Genomic DNA, 21,814 nt, shown 5'->3' on the forward strand with positions numbered 1-21,814 from the left:
CTTTAATAGAGGCACCTTGATATCATGCACTGTTTTATGTTATGTTGTACTCTACCCATAGTTGTTTTAGTTTTATACTGTGTAGTAAGTAATTCTGATTAAGATCTTTTGTCTGTTTATCACTTGTCTGTTCAATAAAGAATTCATTTTTATAAATAGACCTGATGTGCCATCACTAAAACTTGCAGGCCAGAGCAAGTCCTTACATTTAAATAGTTGCCAAAATCTGAGCAGAGCTTATCTGAAGCTGCCACTCTTCCCATGGCACTCTTCTTATAGGAGAGATGCCCCAGCCCCACATCATCCTCTGCTAGACCCTCTCCTCACCACAAACTGGGAAATGAGCTCTCTCACCCAGTTTGTTAGGTTAGAAACCCGACATTGCTTTATTCAGCACACAGGTACATGGGTATTGCCTCATCAAACATGTTAATCAGAAATCAAAACTTTTGACTATTCATACATTTTGGTAAATAAAGGAATTCATTGGTTACTGGTAATGTAGTTCTCTTATTAATTAGTATTCTATCTTCTATTAGTTAATGATTCACTTGTTTTTCATGTTAATTAGTCCACATGTGTCGCAGACATCTTTTATGAAAAAATATTTTCCTTAAGATTTTTCCTTCTGAGAAGCCTCAAGAACAAAATGTAAACAGTGGTTATCTGCTGCTGTGGAATGCAACAGGTGGATCTGTGATCGGTCTCATAGAATTGTTTCTAATTAATAGCCAATCATAGTCAGCTAGCTTAGACTCTCTGTCCAAGACAGAAGCTTTTGTTATCATTCCTTCCTATTCTATTCTTAGCTAGCCTTCTGAGGAAATCCTTTCTTCTATTCTTTTAGTATAGTTTTAATGTAATATACATCATAAAATAATAAATCAAGCCTTCTGAAACATGGAGTCAGATCCTCATCTCTTCCCTCATCCAAAGATCCCTGTGAACACAGTCACACATATGCTCAGTTTTTCTCTTCTTTTGGGTTTAGGAGTTTATTGGGTTGGTGGCCTGTGATCAGTGGTTGGAGGTCCCCCCTACCAGAATGACCTTTGGAGCTCCCAATTGGAGCTGATTTCAGCACAAATACTGAGCATCCCTGAATGGGCCAGGGAGGGATTGTCCTGCTTTGCTCTAGGCTGGGGCAGCCTCACCTCAAATATTGTGTGAAGTTTTGGGTGCCATAATATTGGAAAGACATTAAACTATTAAAGAGTGTTCAAAGGAGGGCACGAGGATGGTGAAGGGCCTTGAGGGGAAGCCGTGTGAGGAGCAGCTGAGGGCACTTGGTCTGTTCAGCTGGAGGAGGCTGAGGGCAGCCATGGCAGTCACAGCTTGTGCTGAGGGGAGCAGGAGGGGCAGGCCCTGAGCTCGGCTCTCTGGGACCAGGGACAGGAGCCAGGGAACGGCTGGAGCTGGGTCAGGGCAGGCTCAGGCTGGAGATCAGGGAAAGGTTCTTCCCCCAGAGGGTGTCGGGCACTGCCCAGGCTCCCCAGGGAATGGTCACGGCCCCAAGGCTGCCAGAGCTGCGGGAGCGTTTGGACACCGCTCTCAGGGATGCACAGGGGGGGATTGTTGGGGTGTCTGTGCAGGGACTGTCGGGGTTGTACTCGATAATCCGTGTGGATCCCTCCAAACTCAGGATATTCGGTCATAGGCTCCTTTTTAAAGAAATATAACTTGTCCGGCAACACCGAGGAGCACAGAAGGGGACACAGCACTACAAACATCGGCCTCACTAGGGAGAGCAGCGGAGGAGCATCCTCCCATGCCACACACACCAGCGCCGCTCTGCCGCCGCCCAGGCCGCGGGATGCCGGTTCCGGCGGGGCAGAGCGGGGCAGATCCGAGCAGCCCCGGCGCCGAGCGGGGCCCCGCCCGCCGGGCGGAGCCGCCTGACCCGGCGCAGCCGGAACCCCGTGGGCGGCGGCGGCCCCCGCGCTGCGGCGGGCGGGGGACGGAGGCAGCGCCATGGGCGCGGAGCAGAGCGCCGAGGCCGAGAGCCGCCCGGGCGAGCCCAGCGCCGCAGGTCGGTGCCTGGCGGGGAGCGAGGGCTGTGCCGGCACAGCGGCTGCGGAGAAGGGCACGCACGGCTGTTTCCCTGGCAGGGACAGCGGCTGTGGAGAAGGGAAGGGCGTGCAGAAGGGAAGGGCTGTTGCTGCGGGAGGCAGCGGCAGCGCGGCCCGGCCCTTCCTGTGACGGCGCGGGGGCACCGCCCGGGCCGGGGGAGCCGGGCCGGGCATGGGCAGCGCCCCGGGCGCCGTGCGGGGCTGGCGAGGCGTCAGGGGTGCAGGTGTTCGGAATCAGCTGTTCCCCCGTGGGGAGAAGGAAAGGAGCTTAGATCAGTGATCTCGGCGGTGTGCTATAAAAAGCATGCCCGTGCAGTGTTAAATAGAGCAATATTCGCATAGGGTTGGGTTCTGGTGTGATTACACTGTTTATAAAGGATTATTCCCTCTCCCTCCAATATCCAGCATCTCCGTTGCCAGCCAAGCAACGAGCAAAAATGGACGACATTGTGGTCGTAGCCCCAGGAACACAATCCTCACGGAATGTCAGCAATGATCCAGATGTCATAAAACTGCAGGAAATTCCAACTTTTCAGCCCCTTTTGAAAGGTAAGTGATTGTTCTTCCTCTGTTTTTAAATGCCTTCTTTTTTTGTACCTGATGGCATCGGTGTATCCTGAGGTTTCTACTGAAGTTCATATTTCTTCCCCTATTTTTCACTTCCCCTCTTATTTTAAACCTTACTCTCTTTTTTTTTTCTTTTTTTTTTCTGTAATTAATCCCAGCCTTCTAAACAGTGGGTGAACTAGTTTAGAGGTGTGCTGGTAATGTTCTCTTCAATGGAACCATCTACTGTGAAGACATGACAGCTCCAAACATACCAGCTTGCCCTGTACCACTGGTTGATGAGAGATGCTGTGTTATTTTTTAATATATAATGGTTGACAGTCTCCTGTTTTGCTCCAGTCTTTTAAAAATAGACTGTGTGTTACTCTCAGAGTCATAGCTACCTGTGTGTGTGTGTTCAGCTGCTTGAAATCAAGGTACCTGGTGGGAGTTTCCAACACAGAGCAGATTTTATTCTTGTTTTTTTTGTAGTGGGGTAGATGGGCTGAGACTTTTCTTTGTTTCTTTTCCTCCCACTCTATTTTTTTTTTACTTTCATCCCTTGCACTCATTCTTTGTTTCTTCTGTCAAAAGGAAAGTGAAGATTTCAATCATAGTTGTTAAGCCTGCAGTTTAACAAAAAACAGAGGTAGCATCACACCACCACTTTTTGGACAGAAAGTATTTACTTTTTGTTTGTTTGTGTATGCTTACTGCACGAGGGTACTGAAACATGACTAAAACTTGTAGACATTATTATAACCTACTGAGCCATGCATTTAACATTTTACTGGACACTTTATTTTATGAGTGTGTTCTGGATGTGCATGGCACTGACTGCTGTTTACTGCAGAAGGGGCAAAAAGATAGAAAGGCCATGAAGAAAAGCAGAACATGCTTTGCCTGTAAAGCACATGTTTTGTCCTGCTTGTATGTAAGACAGAACCAGGGTCATGCCAGTGACAGCTTGAAATGTAAATGCTGGAATCCAAATCCCTAAAAGGAATGAGGAAGTTTTAATATGAGAGAAAAAAATTTAGAAGATGCTACAACATCTGGCACGAAAGTTGTTGTGAGTGTGTAAGAGTGTGATGGCAGAGTTTCAGTTCCACCCAAGCTCATGAGCAAACCTGGGTTGCACAAGACCTGTGGAGGGAAGTCCTGGGGAGTCAGACTGGTGATCACTTCCAGAGTTGGTGTTCCTGTGAGGCTGAGTCTCAAGGGTCCAGGGCTTGAGGTGGGAAGAGAGAAAGAACAGAGCAGCAGCCATGTGGCTGAGATGCTAAGGTTGGAGAGCACTGCCTTAGATGACCAGTCCAGGTCTTTCAGCTCCTAAATGTTCACCCTTTAAGTTGTCTTGGTGACTGAGTTGCTTTTTCTGGATGTACAACGGAATCATTCTCTTCTGCTTTTGTCACTTGGCCTGCTGCTTCCCCTAGAGTCTCCTGAGACCTGGTGACATCTGGTGACTGCTCAAGACTTTTGCATGCTGAATCACTTTTGTGAACACCTTTTTCAGCCTCAAGTACTTGTTATTACTTGAACAACCAGACTGATACTTGTGTTCACTACAGAAGGCAGTGTGGGCCTGTTGAGTGAATTGACTCTTGAGAGGTGGCAGATCTGCCACAGGCCCACGTGAGAAGCTGTTCTGTTTTGGACTGGTCTCTTATCTGTATTCTTCCCATGCAAGATTGTTTCTGGAAAGGTTGAAGAAGTTTCAAGATCTTTTAGGAGCTCATTCTAAAAGCTTGTGTCTTGTGATCTACCAGCTTACAGGTGGACTTCATTGTTCTATTCAGTTTCTCCTTGCCTAAGCAAAGCCAATTGGTTTTGTGTTTCAGAAGGGGAATAATCATTAAATAAATGGACTGGCAAAGTACATGGTCATGTAAACACTGCATGTTCTTGAAAAACAAATGTCCTTGTTCCTCCTGGCCACAGTGAGGTGGGCTTGTGATCAGTGAACCTGGAAATCTTTACCATTGTGCACTCTCACTTGGAAGAAAATGCCAGTGTCCTGCCCATTACATCTTTCATGCTTTCCCTTGACTTCTAGAGGGAGAATTGCACCTCAGTGGCACAGCTATGACCCCTTGTAAAAAGTCCCTCTCCATATTTCTTATAAGCTCACTTCAGGAGCTGGAAAGCTGCTGTCAGGTTGCTCAAAGCTCTGTCCAGCCTGACCTTGAAGACTTATGATCTGGACAGCCTTTTCCAGCCTCATCATAAAAACATTTCTTCCTTATGTCCAATCTAAACCTATCCTCTTTGGTTTAAAACCTATGTCCTTGCTCCTTTACTGCAGGCCCAGACAAAAAGTCTCTTTCTTACAAGCTTTATTTGTCTCTGGAGGCTTTTTTGGGGAAAGAAACATTTTCTTGCTTATGGCAAGAATTGTGCACTGGTAAAAGGTATGGAAACAGAGGTTACTATATGACTGCAGAGGCACTGTGTGAGCAGCAGAACCTTCTTTACATACTGTGCCTCCTCCAGTTCCCATAGGATTTTGTGATTAGCTTCCTCTCCAATCTCATTTCATGGTTCTTCAGGTCAGCCTGGTGTTACGGTGGCCATCTGAGAATCCTGACTGGGTGACAAAAGCTGCCAGGTAGGCAGTGACTGTCAGCTGCTGCTGGCAGCTCAGGGGGGACTGTGACCTCCCTCTGGTGGATCTTGTACATCAGAATTAACCCCTAACTAAAACAGCACCTGTAGTAACTTGGAACAAACTTTTGGTAACTGATCCCCTGTAAATACTGGTTATATTTTTGTGCTGCCCTTTCCCTTGTTGTTTCCTCCTTGTTTGGAGGAAGCTGTTATGGCAGCATCCCTTAGAAGTGTTAGAGGTAATTCAGCAGCCCCCTTTTGTGTTCTGACTTATTTTTTAGTACTAAAAGAACAATTTTAATGCTAGATATTTAGCTGTTGAAGCTGTTGGTGGTGCCTGCTTGGCTTTGTGCAAGAACTGTAGTGATGTACTAGTTGAACAAGTAGTGATGATACTTTTCTTTCTGTTTTGTGTTGTCTGATGGTGTTTGGATTGTTGTGTGCAGGTGCCCAGGAGAGCAGGGATTGTTTCTGTGAATTAAGCAATGTGCTGATGTGCTGCTGGAGACTGACCTATGAACAATTCAGCTCTATCACATGCAAATTGCATTTGTCACGTGCAGCATTTCTTCTCTCATAGGAACTCCTGGTGCCTCAAGCCCTGGGAGAAAAAAGGTCAGGAGAGGCTGCTGAGGCTCACCTGCATTCCCAGATGTGTCACATAAATGTCTTTTTGCAGACATTCAGCAAGTTACTTGGGCACTCCATTCCCCTTTGTTTTGAAGACCACTTTGTAGCTTTGTGAAGGGTATTGTGTGCAGCTCATCCTCTAGCCCAGAAAAACTGGCTTCTTGTCCTACAAATAATCCTGCTGTTTTTCTATGAATAGCAAGTGATGGGAAGAGGTTCTTCAGTAAGGTTGTGGCATTTCTGCCCATAAAGTTGTTTAAGGGCATATTGAGCAAAGCTCTGTCAGTCATGAACTGGAAGTAAATTAAGTAATTACATTAAGGAGTATACAGTGAGAACTTTACTTACTCTGCTGCTTGTTACCCATATTTATTATTGTTATTTATTAGAAAGGCATTTCATAAAGAACACAGTGAGACTTTTACTCTGAAAAGTCGAGGCTGCAGTTTACCTGGAAGCAGTGCAACAAGGAAAGCCAGGTTACATGGCAGAAAGAATAGGTCCAGCATAAGGAGTTTCCTTTTAGGATTTTATTCCTTTTATTTTGAAGAGGAAAACTTGTCATATATTACAGCTGGTGTACATCTTCAGCTGAGAAGCACAGGAAGATGCTGAGAAATCTGGGATGAAGCTTGTGATGCTGTACAGATGCTCTGTGGATCTTCCCTTGTCCTCCAGGGTAACACAAGCTTGTGTTACCTTGAAATTATTGTTTATACTTTTACAACTTCTTTTATGAAGTTGTTTTTCAGCTAGGAATGCTACTTGCCTAAAAAAATACCAGTGTATTTTTCTTTCTAGCATAGTGTATAAAGGAAGGATGGATGTTTAGAGTTTACTGCATTTAAAGCAACATTTTGTCACATCTCACTCCTCAATATTTTCTTACATCTTCCCTTCTTCCCCTTTCCTCGCTGTATGCTCCAACTTCAATTTGTAGTGTAGGGAATTTAGCTAATAGCACATGTCAGTGAGCTTTATTCCTATCATGGTACTTGAATAGTTTTATAATTCAGTCCCTGTGCCTTACAAGGAGGATCTGCTGCTTGCAACTGCTGAGGGTAAAGGCCTCTACTAGAATTTGAAACATCCATGTTTGTTGGATGGATCCCATGCCCAGTACTTGTAAAAAAATGTGCATTTTGAGTGGAAAGAGGTACCAAGAGTGTGAGTACATCTGCCTGGTGAGTTTGAGCTTTTTTATTGTTATTTTGTTTGTTAGTGGGGTTGTTTTTTAGGTTTGGGTTTGGTGTTTATTTGGGTTTTTTTAGGGTTGTAGAGCAATATTCTGTATTGTAGAGATCTGTCTCTCCATTTTGAATTCATGACTTGAAAGTAGCTCCTGAAATCAGAATCTAGAAGGTGCTTCAGTTTTGAGGAAAGGACCTTTCCCTTCAAAGGACAGCTGAAGGAGTGGATGATGATGTCTGACTTCCATGTATTCCTCAGTTGTTTGTTGGCTGTTTGGAGACATGAACTAAGTCAGTTTTCTGTGTGAGAGGATTTGGGTCTCTGGTTAGACATATCCAGTCAATATGCTCCATACCCACAGGGAGAGCATTAGGAACTGCAGGTTCTCTACCTTTCCCTTCCCTTTGCCAGCTGTTCCACACCCCTTGGTGTAGTTTGTGTGTTGGCTCCTTCCTTTACCCTTGGGGATACATTGGAAGATGTGCTGAGCAAAATAACCATGTGGGAGGGAGTTAACTGTGTCCTGGCTTATCAATTTGCCACAGACTCTAATGAGGCTTTATCTGCATGCTGGTCAGTGTGCCTTGAAATCACTGTTAACAGGCTAAGGTGAAAGGCAAATAACTGCTTAGAACATCCAGAATATCCAAGTGTAATCATAAAATGCTAACACAATGTTCATCTTTTTATGTTGGGAGGAGACTGGAAATCAGATGCATCTGGTTGATTAGGCAGAGGAGCTGGAGTGTGTTCTGCTGGAGTGTAGATAGTGAATCTTTCCAGACAAGCATAAGCATGTAATGGGAAAGCACATGGAGAACTTCTTTTTGTCCTCAAGGATTTTAGGCATCAAAATCTAGATGGAATTTTTTCTTTTTTCTCTCTCTCATTTACATTTGTGTATTTTATTCAGCATTACTGCCTTGCTCATTAGCTAAGACTTGATTGAGTCTTTGACTGAGGGGCCAGTTACATTTCTCACTTCTTTTTAATGTGTCTCTTGGCTTCTTTCTCTGATGGATATCCATCTGTTGAACTTGATGTTTTCTGTCAATGAAAATTGCATGCAATGAAATGTTCATGTCAGAAACACGTTTAGGAGATACATTTATGCCCTGTACATCTGTGCTGTTTTGTAATTTATTTCAAAGGCACAGGGAGCACTGCTGCTAGTTTAATTACTGTATTAAATTTGGTGCTTCTCTAGGTTTTTACTTGCATTTCCAGAGAAGCAGCAGAAATAAGAATTTCAGCAGACAGGCATTCTAAAAGAGGAATTAAGCACTGCATCTCTGGAGGAAGGATCTGTATATACCAGCTGTACATGTGTAGGTTGCTTCATGTGATGCTGTGTGACCCCTCCTACCCCTGTTAATATTTTTTCTCTTGATTGGTGGCTGGTTTTGGAATGTTTCTGTCTTACTGCTGGAGCAGCATTGCATTGCATTGCACCACTTTTGAAAATTGAATGTTTCTGTTGGATCTTAGGCTTTATAGGAATTAATAAGTTTATCCAAGTCCAGAAGGTTATTTGGTTTTGGGCCAGTTAGTTTATTGAGAAATGTTGTGCTTACCCAAGAGGGTGTAAATTATTGCACCCCAATTATTGATTTTTTTCCCTCTATGGGTGCTGATTCAGTCAAGTGACTATGCTGGAGGTGAAAGATGAGAGGATGCTTCTGTATGTTCTGCCTGTCTGCAGTTAGCTGCACTTTCTGAAACATCACATCATTCAAAAACTCCACTCTTGTATTTATTTCCTGCCCAAACCCTATCAGCAGAATAAAGAGCAGATTCCAGAAAGTCGTATGTGTAAATAATATGCCCCTTTTCTAATTAGTGTTTGACTTACTAAAATAGTATAAAAAGGAAAAGGGTTTTAAGGTACAAATGAAAAAGCAGGTCTGCTCCAGCCCTTAGCCTTGTTATCAAAGCAGTGTGGTGGGAGCTCAGCTTTAACCATGTTCTCTCTGGATAATTGTGTAAGATGAGATCAACAGCTGACCAATAAAGCACAGGTCAGCAAGCTCATTGTTATGAAACCTTGAAGTCTAGAATCAAATTTGATCTGCCTCTCTTCCTTTCTTAGGGCATCTTAACAAAAGGGAAAATAGGAATTTTGTGGTTCATTTGGCTTAAACAGTGAGGTCTGACACACTGAACATTCCCTCTATTTTCCATGTGGGCTTGGCTTGTTGACACCCTTGCATGCAGAAACCAGAAGATGTGCAATTGCAGATTGCATATTGAACCCTGAGGTGCAGATGATCTCCTGGACACCCTGATTTTCAGTTTGCAGTGGTAACAAAGTGGTGAGCAGTGATGTTAGTAGGGAGTGGAGTTGCTGCCTGTTGTAGCTGTGCATGGGCACCACTGCCTGCATGCCTGCAGGCTGAGCTGAGGGCTCCAGGCAGCCTTTGGTGGGAGCTGCTGAGACACTGTGGTCATCCTTGGAATGCTGTAATGCTTATTGGCGTGGGAGAGTAGTGTTTTTCTTTTTCATGGTGGGAATTCTTACCTTTCAGCAATCTTTAGCCACTGGAGAAGTTCTGAGGATAGCACTGAAGCGATGTGAGCACCTTCTGTGTGTGAGCTGGGATCTTGGATGCTTGTGGAGTTTTTTGTTTGAGGTTTTCCTGTGTGTATGTGTATGACTGTTTACATGGGTGCTTTTACCTGTGTTGCACATGTCTGCTTCTCTATGTTTCAAAATATTTATAATATTATAATTACGTGTGTAATTGTGGCAATAATTTTGGAGAAGACACAATATGCCCAGACTGCCCCTTGATGTATTCATTAAATGCAAAATGTGCAATATCTCCTGCCTGCCTGTTGTATTAAAGATCCACTATGAGTATGTTTCTTATTAAAGATCCACTATGAGTATATTTCTTCTTGTGGTAAAGAGTTGAAGGGCAAAATTAAGTGCACTTGCTACTTACAAGAGGTTTTTTAAAGAGATTAAGGGCAAACAGTAAAAATACCAGGCTGCTGTTTGAATACACTTGTATGGGGTTTTTGTTTTATTTAATATGCTGATGCATATAAAAATGACACTCTTGAAAAGATGGGCAAGTCTGTACTAACACAGTGAAAACTGAGACTTTTGGATCCTGTGCTGCAGTTGTTAGTTAGGATGTCCCCTGGAAGTCACTTGTGTAACTTAGCCAACAGTATTGAAGTGTGAAGTGTCATTCAGTGTTGCAGTAAAAGACCTGAGAAGCTGAGGCATTAAAATGAGATTATTTTCACCATGCTACATCAGCATGGCAGTGATGTATTTGTACCCAAGGGAAAGGTGTAACAGCAAGTGGGATACTGGGACAGCAGTGGGTAACTGCTGTGCAGGAGAAATCTATACATTTCATGCCTTGGGAGTAAGGAGGTGCACCAGCAGTCCTTCAACTCAGGCTTGCAGTGTCCTTTCTCTGTTTTCTGACTTGCTGGTTTTTACCCCTGTAGTTAAGAAAATGGATATTGAGATTGGAAAGCCTGCAGTCTAGGTAAGTGCCACAGGGTGTCAGTGGAATACAAAAGCAGCAGGCATAGTTGAAAAGGAATGCAAACCTTGCTGAAACAGCACGCTGGAAGCCGCCTTCTCTTCAAGCTCTTTCCACGAATATTTGTGTTCTGTTTGCTCTGTTCTGTTTGGTACCAAGTGACCAAGGTCTTGGTGACTTTGCTGGGTTTAGTACCCAGTTGATCCACACAGTGCTTTTTACTGAGAGGCAGCTAGTACTTGGTCTGTGAGGAAGAGATGGTGCAGTGATCTTCAGCTGGAAACCTTTCAGAAAGCTTTATGACCTTGAAAGATAGAAATTTTGGGTGCCACTTATTTTTGGTTACTAGCAGATTTCTAAGTGTGTGTGGTAAGAAAATGTGTGTATAAATCAGCAGTAATTCAGGTGAAAGAATTTGAGGTTCAGAGGCTGTCCATGGCTCTTGATCCTCACCTCAGCACCATCTGTAACAGGGAGTTCAGTAATTTTTTCTTGACAACACTGTTTTGATCACAGGTGTGTTGAAGACCAAGGTGACCTCATGCCAAGAGTGGTGCATAGTAAATGTTTCCCTGGTGGCCCAATGTGCTGAGAAAAAATGTTTGCTCAGCACAGGAGATGGAACTCCAGAACTGTGTCTAGAAAATGATTGCAACACTCTTTCCTTCTCCCCAGCTCAGAAATGTTCAGTTCAATGAGGTCTTCTTTCCAGTTCATCACCAGCTCTACAAACCAGTGTTGGTGCAGGAGTGCAGATCATGGGATGAACTGGGAGAGATCTGATCATGGGACAGACACAAAGTGAGAAGGGGAAAGGAGAAGAAATAATCTGTCTGTTAAGAGATAGCCTAAAATTCCAGGCTTTTACTCCACCTTCCTTGTGTATGAGTACAGGTAATCTCACATAAATGAAGACATTTGTTTGGGAGAATCTTTGTATTGATCACATATGTCTGTTCAGCTAAATCCAGTGCTTTGCTAATTCCTAAGTTATTTTTAGGAGAGGGAGTATGGAAAAGGAATGTCTTGAACCTTAATCTCACTTGCCTTGGAAATGTCATGAAGGTATCTTGTGTCCAGTCTGTCATGGCAATAAAAGCCCTTTGAGTTGGCAAGGGATTTATGTGATTCTCTTCTCATCAGTGCATTAATGGGAGTCTGTACCTCAACATCTGGACATCAGCTGCAGAGTACTGTCCTTCACTGGATGCTGCCCAAACCTTCTGGTGCTTGGGAAGGTTGTTGGTGCACACCAGGAGTTTAAGATTATAACCTATTTGCATATAACCATTAAAAAAATTTAAAATGCTAATATAGGCAATGTTACTGCTTACCTAAAGTTGTTCTCGGTGAGACACCATGCAAAATTACTTGGGCATGTTCTTCTCCCCTGATCTCAGCTGTCCAAAGTGAAATCCCTGGCAAGGCATGCCTCATCAGCACATGATGAGCTTTTACACATTTGGTGTAAAAACATGGGAGTCTGAGTTTCCTCGTTTAAAATTCACTCTTTCTGCAGACTTTTTCTAAACTCCTGTGCCAGCTGCCATGGATGGGAAGCCGTGTTTCAAGTTAAAACAAGAAGCACAGTGCCAAGGAAAACCCTTATCCTAAAGAATCCCTTTCCTTTTCAGATATTAGCTTGGCCAGACAAGTGATTGTCTCTTCCTGCTGTGTTTTTACTCTGCTGTGTCCTTGTTGTGGTGGGTTTTCTGCTGTGCATCCTCCACCTTCTCTCTGACTGTTGTGTGTCATTGAAAGCTGACCTGGGATCTGCTGGACTGCAGGTACCATTTGCAGTTGTGGTGCTGTAAATGGAATGCTTCCAAAGAGCTCCTTGGAAAGTGTGGAAAGTCTTATGGACCAGGGAATTATAAATCATGGTCATCAAGAGATCTCAAAAAACATAATTTTCATCTGGTAGTGTTTCAGTGAGTAACCCTTTACTTTTAGTTCTTAATCAGACTAAGATGGTGTTGATGAGCTCCAGGAAAAACAAATCCTGGTGATGCTTCACAAATTTTGGATAAAATTAAAGTGTTGCTTTTGATATCAAACACAAATAATACTGCTGGAAAGGCATTACTGACACTCCTGGTGCTGGCTGATCTCTCTGCAAGGAATGGCTCAGGGTTGGCAGCAGCTGGCTCAGGAGGAGGATGGGAAAAAGGTTGGTCAGAATTTTATCCATTCTCATTCTTTGTAGGAGTCCTGGAAGATTTCTGTCAGCTAAACAAAGCCTGAACCTAAAGGGGAAGCCTGATTTTCCTTTTAACCCTGAAATCTTGATTTCATCTGATGAAACAGAACCTTTATCTTTAAGAGGAAGTGGAAGAGATACTGGAAATAAAACTTCTAAAGTACTGCACGCTGCTTTGCCTCCCATGAGAGCAAATCTTACTTTTTCTGTGATGTGAAAGTAGCAAGATGCAGGTGACTGAAATGGAGGTACATGTTTGCATTTATACATTTGCAGAAACAGGACAAATCAGGATAGAATACTTACTCTTGGTTTTGGCTGTCTCCCCTTCAGGGAACTTGTCACCAGTTTTAGTATGAACTGAAATTTGCAGTCAGTTTGGGTGGTGGCTGAATTGCCTTTTTTTTTTGCAATAGTTTGCAATTCTCCACTGTTGTACATTCCCTCAGTTATTCATCTGATTTATTATGTTCTGTGGTAGAGAAGAGAGAAAGAAATTGTAGATTAATCACTTGGAACATAAATGATTTCTTTTGTCTAATGATCTCTATTATGACAACTGATGATTAAGCTACAGTGGTGTTTTAGACTTTCACTTTATTTTAAATGCCAAATGCCTTTTATTACTATCTGAATCCAATTACTTTTGTGGTCAATGTTTGCATATGTATTTAGATGAGGAATGTAAAGGCTTGGCCTAGATTTTAATGTCAGGCAACGGGACAAATGTGGTTGGAGCAGAATTATTTTTCATGTCATAGCTTTTGCCTTTGCAGAGAAAATGGTGGTGGTCTGTCAACCTTTGTACCACCTCAACTTGCAGAAGGAAGCATCTAAAAAGCTTAAAGTTTTGATTGCATCAACTGTTTAAGATGTAAGTAAAAATAAAGCAGTTTTCTGTGCTGTGAAACACAGGAGTGTGAGTTGGATACTGAAGTACTGTTCTGCAGGAGTAGGATTGATGTGAAAAAAGGTGATCTCTCCATAAAGATAAAGTGAAATGGTTGAGTGAGTTGGCTAAAAATGGGCTGTGCTGATCTGCCATCATGGTCAATGTGCAACCAAGATAAGGGTAGTGCATTCAGGACAAAAGAAAAGGTAGGAATTGTTAAATATTAACAGATTTGGTAGGGTTTTGGGAAAAGGTGAGGAACTGAGGATGTTTGTTTTCCAACCTCCAATCAATTAATATTTAACCAGTGGTCCTGAGTGACTCATCTCTACTCCTTGTAAACAAAATTTTAAAATGAAAGGAAGATAGGGTGATCAATGTAACCAGGGAACTCCCTGGGAAACAAAAAAGGAAGAACACTTCTGGCAGGCAAGGAACTTGATTTGGCTCACCATGGGATGTGGCAGGCACTTGTGGGGAGAAATCCCAGGGGTTGTGGACAGAGGTCATGTGGGCACCAGCTGAGATCAGCTCTGCCAGCTGTCCCATTTAGGTACTTTGGGACTAAGGCAAGCACATATCCAAAATTAGCTCCTGGACTTGTGCATTAGAAGATAACATGGGCAGGATTTATTGAGGCACTCTGGCTTCCCACAGAGTGTCCCTTTTGGATTCTCTCATGCTTTGCTGACCAACAGACTGCTCAGGAAAGTGGGGCAGGGTGGTTATGATGCACTGAGTGGTGATGCTGTGGCAGGAGCAGAGACAGCTGGGCTGGTGGACTTGCACCTTTGGGCCTTCTGTACAAATATTTTGCATTCTGCTCTTTAATCCTCAGTTTGGTTTGGTGATTTTTCCAAGAGCAAGGGTGAGCAGAACAAGCTAAACCTAAATGGCTTTGGGACTCTTTTCCCTAAAACCAGCAGAATTGGTCTTTACTTTGGAAAGCTGCCATCCAGAAGGAACTGAGGTTGGAAAAGATAAAACATGCTGAGACTGTTCATAAACTTTTTGTTTAGAAACTGTGTTGATGCCAACTATTTTGATGGTTTTGATTTTCCCGCTCCCTTATCTTAACTGAAGGAGTTTGGTAAGAAAACAAAACCTGTACTGCTTCTAATTTTTAATCCTACTGAAGTTTTTCAGGAGACTGATCAAGTTCTTTGCTGTGCTAAACTCCCTCTTTATTATCCAGATTGCTAGGCTTATTTTTCTTGCAAATCAAAATAAGGTACAGTGAAATCAAGATAAGATGGGCTGAGGGCACACAGGTTGGGGTCCCCCTCCTCAGCCACCGGGCTGTGTGCCTCATGCCATGCTGATGTGGAGCAGAGACAGCCAGAAAAGCAGAAATAACCTGGGATGAAATGCAGAGGGGTTGGTTCTCCTTTTTGAGCACTAGGGAAAGCATCAGTGCCAAAGTTCTAGGTTGTAACAAGCCTTAGTGCATTTCTTCTCCCTCTGTGTTGTGGTAAAGTAAAGTAGTCACAATCACAAACTCGCTGCACAAACCCTGTTGTCCATCTAGAACTGTGTCTGTAATTTCAGGAAGGAGTGAGTTCTGCTGGTGAGCTCTCAAGTACTGTTTCATTAAACTTTGGTTAAGAGCTATTGCTGTACCACTTTGGATTTTCAGCTGTGGGATATTTTCTCTTGAAATTAAGCCAGGATGTGCTCACTTGCACAAGGCAAATGCCTTTTTTTTCCCTTGAGCATCAGTTATCAAAGTTTGGAGTTTACTGTACCTTGTAACTATTTTTATTAATTTAACACACTAGGCTTGTTCCAGCCAAAATGTTGGTCATGAAACAGTGCTAAGAAAGAAAATTTTGTATTTCTTCCGCAGGAAATGTAATAAGTGACCTTAAAATAGTGTCTTATCTCATGTTTATACTGAACTTCAACTCTTGTTTATCAATATTTTCTTATGAAAGGAATGAACATTCTTTCAATCCTTAAGGATCAGAGAGCTGAAAGACTCCTGTGTTTGTACGTTTTTCTTCTTCCTTATATTTTTTTCTTCACAGTGACATTTTAGGACTTGCCTACCTGAAGAGCTTTATCCTTACACATCCTAATGAAGTTGTATTTTATTGGTGAAGGAGCAGCTGCTCCATTTGGGGTTCCCTGTGGTTCCAGGGACACTCAGAGCCAAGGTTGCTGCAGCTGGAGGAGGCTCTCATCTGAGCTGCTCCCTCACAGTGATGCTGTAGGTATTGTTCTTGTTAAACAGGTCAGGAAATGGAGATAGGGCATCACTGCCCTAAAAACCTTGGTTTTGCACATAGTTTGGGTCAATACAGATGATTTCATAACAGATTAGGTGCCTTGTTGGGTTTTGTTGAGTTAGGTTTATTTTTGGCTTTGGTTTCAGCAGTGAGCCTTTGAAATGAGATGTGGGATTTCTGACTGTAGTAGAAAAGCAAAAAAGTTTAGTAGCTGGTTTTGGTTTTCATAATTATCATTAGGCAGAAATGGATCATCAAGACTTTTGCACATTAGGAAGCAGTAGGACAAATGACAGTGCTAACATTTTTATTTTTGCCTTATTCTTTAACTATATGCTCCATGGGGCAAAAGACAGAGCCACAGTGGTGAAATGTACAGATTAGTTCACTGCCTTGCCTTCTCATTCTCTTGTGAAGTGACACTGTAAATATACTAAGGGGATCTTTTCTGTCCAGGAGGGCATACTGCCCAAACCTGGAAAGGGGAAAAAATTGTTAGATTGATTTTTTTTTTTTAAATTGTTGGGGGTTTTTTTTTGTTCTTACAATGTAGAAGACAATTAATTAATTAATTGCTGTAGCCCCAAAGAGCTCTGCTCTTCTGAGGTGTCATTGAGGAGTTTGGCATGACACTAAATATGCTTGCCCTCAGGCATGTTCTTGTTCCACAGTTAATGATTCTTTCTAAAGGAGATGCTGTAGCTAATGGATTTTTTAAAAGCTATGTGAACCAGGTTGTACTTAGCTCCTGTCCCCCTTTTTTGGGATAATAATCATAGGTTTGTGTTAGGAAGCTGTTCTGTATTGAGAAACTTGTTCCTCAGGTGGAATAACTTACAAACTTTTGACATATCTGTGTTTAATTTATTTTTTTGTTTTGGGATGTTGGCATCTTGCAGTGAAACACATGAAGGTGACTGTTTGTGATGTGCTTTGCTGTCTCTGCTTCTGGGAACAGTTAAATTAAACCAAAAAGAACACTTTACTTTTAAGAACATCATAAACCACTGTAGTCTTTTATTCAGTGACTATCTATCCCTTTTCAGTGAATGTTAAAAACACATTCACAAAGTTGAATTTTCACTGTCCTCTGCTTCAGATGCAAATAAACAGTCATTGCATACTTTTCTGATGTCTTTGAGAGGAAGCTATTTCTGAAAAGTGAATACAATCTCTGTTATCTGAGTGAGCAGCTATCCCAGTGCATGGCTGAATCAATCCCTGCACAGAGATGATGCCTGAATTATACTTCAGAAATGTTCTAGATTGATAATTTCTTAATATATGAATCAGACTGATGCGTTAGTTTTGCTTTTTGGGCACATCTGGTAAAACAGCCCTCATGGAAGATATGGAAAAGTAAAATAAGGAAACATGCTACTTTTTTCCCCCTTCTTAAACGAACATTTGATTCGTATCAAAATAACATTTGTTGCCTTGCAATCATATAGCCCTGTATTGAAGTGAGGCTATCACTGAAGAACTGCAGGTTTAAAGGGCATTTGCTGTGCAAACTTGCAGAAAGCAAAATTCCTCTGGCCTGTGTGTGGAAAGAGCTTGGCTTGGGCTCTGCCTGGAGGATGGGTACCATGGGGACTGTTGGTTGTACCTGGGGTTCCTGGGGTCCATCTGCCTGTGCTGGTGGATGGGAGAACATTAAAATGGTGCTGAACACTGCATGGAGAGGCTGATGGCTCCTCCAAGGCCAAGTGGGGCACTCTGGCTCCTCAGGGTATGCAGTGTAGCTTGAGCTGATGTAACAGCTCCCTCCTGTCCAAGGAGGAGAACACACCCACCCACATTCCTGCTTGGCACGTCCCTCCATCCTCATGAGTGTGACATTGATCTGACCCTGTGTGAAACTGATTTGTGCTGCTAACCTGGCAGAGAACTCTTGTTGTGCCAGGTTAATTTTCCACTGTTAACAATCTGCTTTGGTCTGTTGCTCTATCAGACAATGCCAGGGCTGGTACAAGAGTGGATGCAGGGCCACCACCCTTGGAGTTTGAGCAGGAACAGCATGTGTGTGCCACAGGATGCCAGAACACACATGCCAGGCTAATGCCATCAGTGAAACATGATTCCCACCAAGAGAAAAAACAAGGAAAGCTCTTTTATCATACCAAGAGACCACAGTTGCATGGCAGTGTCAGTGTGTTTCAGCACATCACCCAAACAAGGGCTGGCAGCAGCACAAAGTAAAGGGAAGGGATGGGGTCATCAAACAGCAACACTCAGTAGCAGAGGAGCAAAGCCTTGGCAAGAAGCTCCATCAGCTCCCTCCCAAAGTTGATCCTGTCAGAAAAGGGTGGTGGCCCCTGACACCATGATGTTACAAAAGCCCAGTCTGTAATTCAGGTACATTCTGATGAAACCAGAGCACCTCCTTGCTATGAACTGCTGGAATATTTTGCTGTTCTTATTCAGCTGTCCTGTTTTCTGCCTTTGCATTATTTATTTTTGCCTAGCAGAGTGATTAAATGCTTCTTCCAAACATTGCTGCAGGGATTAGTCTGCCATAGGCTTTTTCCTTCTGGCATTCCCAGAGTTCCTGGCAGTTTAATGCCTTCAGGACGCCTGGTGCAGACCTGCACTGAGGCAGTCTCTGCTCTGGAGCAGATGTGTTCACAAGGATTATCAGGAACATTCCTTGCTTGCACGTGGGTGGAGTGGGCTCGGTGTTTAAGTGAGACAGACCGCGGCAGGCGGCTCCAGAAGTTAGGAATTGCAATTAGATGCTGGAACAGTCAACCACAGGATGCTGCTGGGGCCAAGAATTTAACAAGGTTCAAAAAGGAGTTGGATGCTTGCTTAGGGGTTAGGAATAGAGGGAGTTGTCAGAATAAATGATTACCAAACGTTTTGGAGGGAGTCTCATACCTTGTATTTCTGAGTCTGTGCTGGCGAGGTTACCTGTCTTCTGCTGATGCCTGGGCTCCTAATATTGCTGTTAAGGAGAATTAGTGTGATCAGTATTATTCATTCCTCCTAGGGTGCAATGCAGCACTAGTCAGTCCTCTAGTTATGATCCACTTTGGCAGTTCTCTTTTTGAAAACTATGCCTGGGGCTTTTGGGGAGCTGGGAAGATGAAATTTGCAGCTTTGGCGTGCAATGCAGTTACAGCCTCTTGGTTTTATGCACTTTAGAGGAGGGCTGCTTGTGGTAGGGGAAGGTACACACGCCCTCAGCAGCAATACCACTGCTGTGAACACCCAAAGTGCCTTGGGAAGGAGCAGATTTGGGTGTTAGGGACTGACTTTTAGGCAGTGTCAAGGAGTCTCAAACCAGAGTAGTGGGGCAGAATCATTCTCAGCTAATAAAGCTGTTGCCCTGAGCTGGGGCTGTGCATTTCCCCCACACCTCAGCCTGTATCTTTTGCAAGAGCCTATACTGGGTTCTGTAGCTTTGCCTGCTTGTTCAGCATTGACTTTTACCTCTTCACAAAGCTTTTTGGATTTAAACATGTGCATTGTACACACCTCAGGCACTGCAGTGGTCTTTGGGGAGTGGCATGAGCACAGCAGGTTTCATCTCCTGACCTTCCAGCTGGCTCGCCAAGTTCACTTGGAGCTTAAAGCTGCTTGAAGGCAGTCAGTCTTGTTTTCCCTACTCCCTTGTGCTATCCCTGCCTCTCATGCAGCCAGACAGGGAGCTCAGCCAACTGAAAACTTAACCCTACCCTCTCTAAAACACCACTGGTTTCTCTCAATCTCATTTCCCTGAACTAGTTTTCTACTTAGCTGTAAAAGCTGCAGTGATGTAAAGGAGAGGTCAATATAGTGTGTTTGGGTTGCATATGGGGATGTAGGACAGCAGCTTTGGCTTAAATTGGCCTGCCTTGTATGCTGAAATACAGGGTAGAAACCAGCAATCCTGAATACAAATTCAAAAGAGAAACAAGTTTGGGGGTTTATACCCTTACTTTATTTAAGTGTTTGAGCTTAGGTTTCCATGAACTGTCCTCATTCCTCAGGAGGTTATTTATTTAGCTGACAACTTTAAGAGAAAAGAAAATAAGTAAAAATCCTATGGGTTAATTCCATTGCTTTTGGATAAAAATGAAAAGGACAGAATTTTCATTCTCTTCCTATGCTTGCTGGAAAGACCTGTTGCAAACAAGGGCCGTGATATTATTGAAGGCTGCTCATTAATGTTTCCTATAGCAGCAGTATAATTTCTTGATAGGTAAATGGTAGGATTTTACACTGTATTTCTACCAGTTTAAAAAACTTTCCTTAGGAAATAAGAATAGGATGGAAAGAGACTTAAAGGATAAGAATAGGATGGAAAGATACTTAAAGGATTTCAGGGGTGAAAGAGTGGATGAAAGAATGAATGAAGCCTTGCAGGATATGGTCTAATGGTTGTGGGGAAGGTGACATTTTAAAAATCATTTCAGTGATGTGAGTCAAAGATGTGGTACCTTCAATGTAGTGTTGTTAAAGAAGGAAACTTGAGTTTCTTTACATTGTGATTTTTGTGCTGCAGCCATAGTTGAGAAGTGATTTGTTTTTCCAGAGTTAGGGTTTTCTGCCCTGTGTTTCCAGCCTGTCTTGGTGTCTGGCAGTGGCTGGGTGAAGGTTGACATCTGGGATGCAAACTGCCTCCTCTTTTCCAGGTTCTCTGCTTCCATCACCATTCTCTTGCAGTGAAACCTCAAGGATGCAGACAGAACTGCTCAGCTCCTGCCCCAGCTGGTTAAACCAGGACAGATTGGTTAAAGCATGCACAGAAACGATGGTGCTATGGCAAAATGTTCAGACCTTGCTTCTCCTTTTTAAATTGTACTGAGGCACGAGAGTGTTCTGGTCTCAAAACCAGTGGAGTCTGCCAAACATGATTTGTGGTGTTAGTCTGGTCTTGTTAAAGACTGAACATAGAGAGGTTGGAGATAAATCGCTGTGAAGTTTGGTGTGCTCTGAGAGGGGAGAGGTTGGATTAAATGAAGCAAAGGAGTGACTTTCAGTCATAGATCTTGGAATGCTTTTGGTAAAGAACACCAGAGCAGGGCTTCATGCCCTTTGCTTGGAGGAGAGAAGGGTGAAGCTGCTCCTGTTGGGAAGACAAGCTCTGTGGGATTGTTGAACCAGTGGGGGCAGGAGGTGCATGACTCATGCAGGAGGGGGAGTTGCAGCTTCTTCCTGTGTGACCTCGGGGGAGTGTTCCTGTGCACAGCTCCTTTAGATGACAGTCATGCATGATTTTGAAGAACTTGCGTGGGCATCACAGAAATTGTAAGTTGAAACGCCTGTGTTTACCTTAGTTCTCTCTAAGGAAAGACTTGATGTGGATTGAAGTGTTGTGGTTGAATGACAGTTGTCTTTATCAGCCACAAGCACTGAAGAGTTGCATGCTAACCATAGAAATTGCCACTTAGAGATTTTGCTTTGCAGACAAAAAATCAGAAGGCAAATGGAGAAGTATGGTAAGAACATGTGTTTCAAGCTCTCTGAAGCCAGCATGTCTAGAAGTACAGGAGATAGTCCTGTAACTTTGCTAATGCTGAAAGAAAAAATATTAAACATCCTGAAATTAGCAGTGCAGTTATGGAGGTAGCCCTGAGTCTCAGAGTGTGGGATGGGTGCATGCACACATTCATATGTACATTAATTACAATGGCCTGATATTGTGTCCTGACCACAGTGAGCTTGCTCCATTTCTCAGTAACTAAGAAAGGAATTTGGCCCTGTGAATGAATTTGAAATGCTGTCAGAAGCATTCTTTCATGTTACAGGAAACATGTGCATTCTGTGGTCGCATATACCAGAATGCAGATGATGTGCTCCTTGCTGCTGCTGCTCCCACCCAGGCTGCACTTGGCCAGTTTGCATTGACCAGGTGGGAGAAAAGAGGCAGAGTGCAAACACTGAGTTAGAGCTCAGTGTAAGTTAAAAGTTGTGTTCTGGTAGCATTTCTGTGGAGCTCTTTGTTGGAAGGATATAGA

The 21,814-nt window shown here is 43.2% G+C and overlaps 1 protein-coding gene across 1 annotated transcript in view; it reads left to right on the forward strand.

The window, feature by feature from the left end:
• The first annotated feature begins 1,892 nt into the window (after positions 1-1,892).
• BORCS5 (BLOC-1 related complex subunit 5) overlaps positions 1,893-21,814 on the forward strand; it is a 58,213-nt gene continuing 38,291 nt past the window's right edge. The window contains exons 1-2 of the mRNA XM_064736935.1: positions 1,893-2,029; positions 2,475-2,618. Of these exons, the coding sequence (XP_064593005.1) occupies positions 1,972-2,029; positions 2,475-2,618 (202 nt within the window). The 5' untranslated portion in view covers positions 1,893-1,971. The remainder of the gene's footprint in view (positions 2,030-2,474; positions 2,619-21,814) is intronic.

Source organism: Zonotrichia leucophrys, chromosome 1A (genome assembly GCF_028769735.1).
Source record: "Zonotrichia leucophrys gambelii isolate GWCS_2022_RI chromosome 1A, RI_Zleu_2.0, whole genome shotgun sequence".
NCBI lineage: Eukaryota > Metazoa > Chordata > Aves > Passeriformes > Passerellidae > Zonotrichia > Zonotrichia leucophrys.